The 6,646-nt window shown below is 46.9% G+C and overlaps 1 protein-coding gene across 1 annotated transcript in view; it reads right to left on the reverse strand.

Annotated features, from left to right (window-relative positions):
* Positions 1 to 1,046: 1,046 nt before the first annotated feature.
* Positions 1,047 to 6,646, reverse strand: part of FCGBP (Fc fragment of IgG binding protein) — a 62,388-nt gene continuing 56,788 nt past the window's right edge. The window contains exons 10-12 of the mRNA XM_032249206.1: positions 4,560 to 4,943; positions 1,345 to 1,616; positions 1,047 to 1,220 (exon numbers count right to left, since the gene is read on the reverse strand). Coding sequence (XP_032105097.1) covers positions 1,211 to 1,220; positions 1,345 to 1,616; positions 4,560 to 4,943 — 666 coding nt within the window. The 3' untranslated portion in view covers positions 1,047 to 1,210. The remainder of the gene's footprint in view (positions 1,221 to 1,344; positions 1,617 to 4,559; positions 4,944 to 6,646) is intronic.

The following is a 6,646-nucleotide window of genomic DNA, read 5'->3' on the forward strand; positions in this document are numbered from 1 at the left end:
GGCTAATTTTTGTATTTTTAGTAGAGACAGGATTTCACCATGTTGGCCAGGCTGGTCTTGAACTCCTGACCTCGTGATCCGACCACCTGGGCCTCCCAAAATGCTGGGATTACAAGAGTGAGCCACCGAGCCTGGACTTGGGTATGTTTTGAAACAGTTCAAAATGGTTTGTTAAGAAACTGAGTGGATGGCAAGGAAGAGGAAGAAATCAAGAATAATTCCCCATTTTCTTGCTGCTGAACTTACTGGGTGCTGGTCGTGCTATTTAAGGAGGTAGGGAAGACCATCACGGGAAGGGGACAGATTTGAAAAGAACCAAGGCTTCAGTTTTTTACTTGTTGATTGAATTAACACATTAAATCTTCACTCCAACTCTGTAAGTACTATCATTCACTCTGCTTTAAAGATGAGAAAACTGATCCAGAGAGAAATTAAGTAGCTTGCTAGGGTTATAAATGATAAAGCCAGAATCTATTGATCTCTCTCTCCATTTTCCACTCCTTCCCTCCACCCAATCATTTATCTTTTTATTGAGACAGACTCTCACTCTGTCGCCCAGGCTGGAGTGCAGTGGCACGATCGTGGCTCACTGCAGCCTTGATCTCTCTGGCTCAAGTGATCCTCTCACGTCAGTCTCCCAAGTAGCTGGGACTACAGGCATGTACCACCACACCCTGCTAATTTCTGTATTTTTTATAGAGATGGAGGTCTCACTATGTTGCCCAGGCTGGCCTCAAACCCCTGGGCTCAAGCAATCCTCCTGCCCCAGCCTCCAAAAGTGCTGGGGTTACAAGCGTGAGCCACTGCACCTGGCCGTTTAAATCCTCATCCATCCATTCATTCTTCGAATCACCCATCGCCTCATCTTCTTAGTTCCCCACACACCATTTTCTCAATTCACCCATCCATCTCTTCATCCACTCATGCAATCATCCATCCGTCCTCCCCAATAAATATTCACCACTTGCGAGCTTCCTCAGGCACCTGATACCTGCTGTGCAGGAGGAAAGTCAGGGATGAGAAGGCATGAGACAGACATACTGGCATGCAGCTCAGCTTAAGATATTTATTCAATGCTCTCACATTTGGCCTCTGCAACCCAGAAAAGGGGTAGAGCAGGGTAGGAGCACATGATGCATCCTTCAGACACTGCAACCTCCAGGAGGATCAGGTCATCTTCAGGATGTCTTCATTCCCCGTGGATGACTGATCAGTCATAACTGCAAGAGACAGATACTTAGCACTTCCGTTTGCAGACTAACCACCCACCCTGACTGCCCTCATCCCATGAGGATCCAGGTGCCTCTGCCCCAAGAAGCCTGGTTTCCACACTACATCCCTCACCATGGGGAGAAGTCCTGCGCTCTCCATTTCTCCACCGCTGGCTTCTGCTCTGAGTTATACCCATCGTTGGTCTGGTCCCCGTCAAAGTTTCCACAGGCCCCACACAGTTTCCCAGCATGGTCATTGCTGACCATCACAGCCAGCTTCCCATCGGCTCCTAGCCACACCTGGACCCCTGCCTCCTGGCGGACTAGCAGGGAGCCATCAGGTGTACGACTCACGGACACAGATGCTAACTTCTCAGCTGGGAGATCCACTCGGAGACCATTCACCTGGTGGGGGGCAGGCAGCAAACACAGAGGTGAGGCCACAGCCATAGAAAAGCTGGGTGTTACCAGGATAGAGAGACCCCAAACAAGATAAGTTCGTGGAGCTAAATCAATGAGACCTGGATGTTTGCACTATTTGGAGCAATGGATACGTGAGAAGATAGCTGGACAACTGAATAGATGGATAGAGTGGAGAGTGGAGGGATGGAGAGATGGACCCATGGACCTACACAACGCCCCAAAGTCTGTCAATCAAGCCCCAGGGTCATCCTGTATGGTTCTAGTTTTCTTTTTCTTTTCTTTTTTTTGGGGGGTGGGTCTCACTCTGTCGCCCAGGCTGGAGGACAGTGGCGCACTCTTGGCTCACTGCAACCTCCGCCTCCCAGGTTCAAGCAATTCTCTGCCTCAGCCTCCTGAGTAGCTGAGATTACAGGCACCCACCACCACACCCAGCTAATTTTTGTATTTTTAGTAGAGATGGGGTTTCACCATCTTGGCCAGGCTGGTCTTGAGCTCCTGACCACATGATCTGCCCGTCTCAGCCTCCCAAAGTGCTGAGATTACAGGCCGGAGCCACCATGCCTGGTCTTTCTTTTCTTTCTTTTTTTTTTAAGATAAAGTTTTGCTGTGTCATCCTGGCTGCAGTGCAGTGGCGCAATCACAGCTCACTGCAGCCCTGACCTCCTAGGCTCAATCAGTCTTCCCACTTCAGCCTTCTGAATAGCCGAGACTACAGGACTACAGGTGTGCACCACCACAACCAGCTAATTTTTGTATTTTTTTTGTAAAGATGGGCGCTCTCACTATGTTGCTAGGCTGGTCTTGAACTTCTGGACTCAGGTGATCTGCCTACCCCAGCCTGGTTCTAGTTTGCAAAATAAAACAAACTTTGAGCACATCCTGTAAGTTGCTGGTTCCCTATCCTTTATTTTTGCAATGCTGATGTCTGAAGATAAGTAATGACTTTAGCAAATATAATAATCATCTGAGAAAATTACTTTTTCTTCATCATGGGCTGCAGACCCAGTAACTTTGTGAGTTTTTTTCCTTTAAATAACTGTTGTCTACGTTAGTTGGTGAATTAACCCTTCTAAAGTTAGATTCCCTAGAGAAACTTCCTTGAAAGAGTTCTCTTTTTTTTTTTTTTTTTTTTTTGTAAGTGCTTTGTTTGTTTGTTTTGAGATAGAGTCTTGCTCTGTCACCCAGGCTGGAGTGCAATAGTGTGATCTCAGCTCACTGCAACCTGCACCTCCCGGGTTCAAGCAATTCTCCTGCCTCAGCCTTCTGAGTAGCTGGGACTACAGGCATGTGCCATCATGCTTGGCTAATTTTTTTATTTTTAGTAGAGACAGGGTTTCGCCATGTTGGCCAGGCTGGTCTCTAACTCCTGACCTCAAGTGATCTGCCTGCTTTGGCTTTCTAAAGTACTGGGGTTACAGGCATGAGCCACCATGCCCAACCCTCTAAATGCTTTTGTATTGGAGTTTTCCTCTGCATACATGCAGAGGAAAATGTAAAAAAGAAGATTGGAGAGACAGGTAGATAGATCTGAAATGACAGGTGGGTGGATGGGTGGGTGAATGGATGGATGGATGGATGGATGGAAGAAAGAAAAAAGAAGAAGGCAAGAAGTAAGGAAATAGGAAAAAGAGAAAGGGGGTAGAATAGATGCTGGATGAAGGGAGGAGAAAAAGGAGGATGGGCGTAGTGAAGGATAGATGAAGACTAGTGGATGGAAAGTCTCAGTAGGGTAATGTATAACTGAGTCTGAGCCATCTCTGTTATCCAGCACATGGCTTGGCACAAAAGAAGCAAGGCTAAGTTTATTCACAAAACCCTCTAGGTGCCATGCCCTGATCTGGGTACCAGTGACCAAGATGGACAGGATCCCTGCCTACCTGAGGCTTATATTCCAGTGATGAACAAAGATGCTGAACATCTGGGAGTTTCCTTCTAGGAGTCTGGAACTTTGGTAGGTGGATACTGAAATTCCAAAACCCAGGCACTGAGACACTAATGAACTTCCCTGGTAGACAACATTTCATGTTTCATCACAACTTATTGCTGGAGGAATTAAGCACATCCTGCATGACTCTATCGAGAAAGGACTCTCAGAAGCTTGCACCTGATTTCCCCTGAACTTTGCATGATGCACCTTTTCTGTTTGTTGATTTCACGTCGTATCTTTTCCCCATGACACATCTTAGCCCTAAGTACAACTATATGCTGAGTCCCATGAGTCCCAGTGAATCACTGAACCTGGGGGTGGTTATGGGAAACCCTGACACATGATGTGACCCCCCCCCAGCCTTGATCAATCACAGAACTTCCTCCCTGAAGTCACAGTGATTGGCTCCAGGGGTGGGCATGTGCCCCAAACTAGCCCAGGGAGATATAATCCTCGGTCTTTTGTTGAACCATTTTCTGCTAGGGTAGCTAAGCTGGTGGGGTGCAGTCCTGGGCAGCTGGGGGGTTGTCTTTACCCCTGCAAGTGGAAAGCCTGTTTGATAATAAGCTGATTTGGCAAATAGCAAGTCTCAAAGACAGAAGTACAAATTTCTGGTAATGTTGCCAAGGCACCTAGATTCAGCCATTCCTGAGGCTCCATCCTTGGATTTTCTTGTTACACGGACCATTAAATTCAATTTTGCTTAAGGCAGCTTGAATTTGGTTTTAAGTCACTTGCAATCAATAAAGTCTCAATTCATACTAACGTCAAGACTATTAAGTTACTTGAGTATGTTTTTGCTCCTCAAGAACTCAGCCAGAACAAAGGGACTAAGTTTGAAATACTGAGATGAAAACCAATCCAGAGACCAAAGTGCAGAGACATGGATAAAGAAAACAGATTGCCAGGCAGAAAGGAAGCCAGGAATGTGGGGACACTATAATCAGAAGAGCAAAAGCCCAGGGAAGACATTCCCCAGCCCCCACTCACAAACTTACCCACACACCCTTGTTTGGGGTCACTGTCACCATCCCATCCTGGAAGAAGATGTGGACCTGGCTCACAGCCTCAGCTTTACCATGGCAGGTCTGGACATCAGCAACCACACGGTACCAGGGGATGGTCTTCTCTAGTCCTGGGCAGCGGGAAGAGAGCTCATAGACACCAGGAGAGGTGATGGCACCATGGGCACCATCAAAGGTGGTGAGGTTGGCACCCACAGACAGGAAACAGAGACCACGGGGAGCCCAGCAGTCCCGGGCTTCAGCCTGGACTTCACATATATGGCCTGGTGGGCAGCCAGCTGCCTGGCATGTCAGGCCAGAGCTTGGGGAACAGGAACAGCGCTCACTGCAGTCTGAGGTCAGCAGGGAGGAGTTCACCTGTGCACAGAAAGGGGCCAGGTTATGGCGGTGTGATGGATCGCAAAAATGGCCACACTCCTTGAACCCTCTGTTTTTATGCAGAGTGATTTTACAGACTCCCATTAAGAAATAGAGTTTATTTCTCCCTCCCTGTGAATCTGGGTTGGCCATAAGACTATATTTAGTTCAATGACACACAGAAGAAGCAATGTTGTGCCAGGTTTAAGCCTAGACCTCAAGACATCTTACGGCTTCTCTTTCTCTCTCTCTCACAGAGATACACAGAACCTCACCCAGCCACCATGACAACAAGCCTGGGCTAGCTCCCTAGAAGATGAGTGACCCCACGGAACATAGATAACTCTTCCAGCTCAGGCCACCCTAGACCAGGCAGCCTTCAGCTGATCTACCAGGTGATTACAGACATTATACATGAGTAAGCCCAGGGGATAGCAGAAGAACCGCCCAGCCAAGCCCAGCCTAACTGCAGTCACAAAATTGCAAACGAAATGAATAATTGTTGTTTTAACCCACCACATTTTGGAGTGATCTGTAACCTAGCAAAAGCTAACTGATACAGGTAAGAAATGAAGAAATGTAACTAACAACATAAATGCCATCTCTACACTGATGATTCCCACATCTCTAGGCCAGACCTGTCCCTTGAATGCCAAACTCACAAATCCAGGAAGATTTCTGGCATAGGCAGAGGGGTCAGGGCAGGGATGGGGAAGCATAGGGAGCTGTAGGGGTTTAGAGGAGGCACCTAACCCAGCCTAGGGGATCATGGTTGGCTTCTGGTAGGCAGTGAGACCTGAAGAAAAGAGCAAAATTTGGCTCCATGTGCAAGCAATGCAAGTTAGCGTAGTGTGCTAATGGGTAGCCTTGGGCTGACTTCTCTATGTCACAATTTCTTCATCTGTAAAATGGGGAAAATAGCCATAGTATCTATTGCATAGGATTTCCGTGATTATTAAATGAATTATCATCCATAACATGGCTGGGAGAGGTGGCTCCTCCCTGTAATCCCAACACTTTAGGAGGCCAAGCCAGGAGGATCACTCGAGCCCAGGTGTTTGAGACCAGCCTGGATAACATAGCAAGACCACATATCTACAAAAAAAATAATCAGCCAGGCATGGCAGTGTGAGACTGTGGTCCCAGCTACTCAGGAAGCTGAGGCAGGGAGATCACATGAGCCCAGGAATTCAAGGCTGCAGTGAGCCATGATCACACCACTGCACTCCCACCTGGGAGGCAACATGCAATCCTATCTCAATCAACAAATAAATAAAAATAAAATAACACGCATAACAAACATGGTGCACGGTAAGAGCTGAAAAATCATTAACAAGAATAAATCAATTCTGCAATTCAATTCACATTATCAAACAAGTATTAGGTGGGCCACCTATTTGCACTGTTGTAAACTGCTATTTCTTTTTACCAAGTGTGACGAACATGCAGGGCAAGGCCTAGTGCTCAGTGGGTATCTTTCCTGCATAATTGAGTGTGATCCTCAGCCACCTATGCCACTAAGATGGGTGATTAGCCCCGTTTTACAGGTGAAGAAAATGACGTTCAAGGAGGGCCCAGATGATGCCCCCACTCCAAGATATCAAGTCCTAATCCCTGTAATGAATAAATGTTACCTTATACGGGAAAAGGGTGTTTGCAGATGAGATGGAATTAAGAACCTTTTTTTTTTTTTTTTTTTTTTT

This window comes from Sapajus apella, unplaced genomic scaffold, assembly GCF_009761245.1.
Source record: "Sapajus apella isolate SASKATOON/1434 unplaced genomic scaffold, GSC_monkey_1.0 scaffold68, whole genome shotgun sequence".
NCBI classification, from domain to species: Eukaryota; Metazoa; Chordata; class Mammalia; order Primates; family Cebidae; genus Sapajus; species Sapajus apella.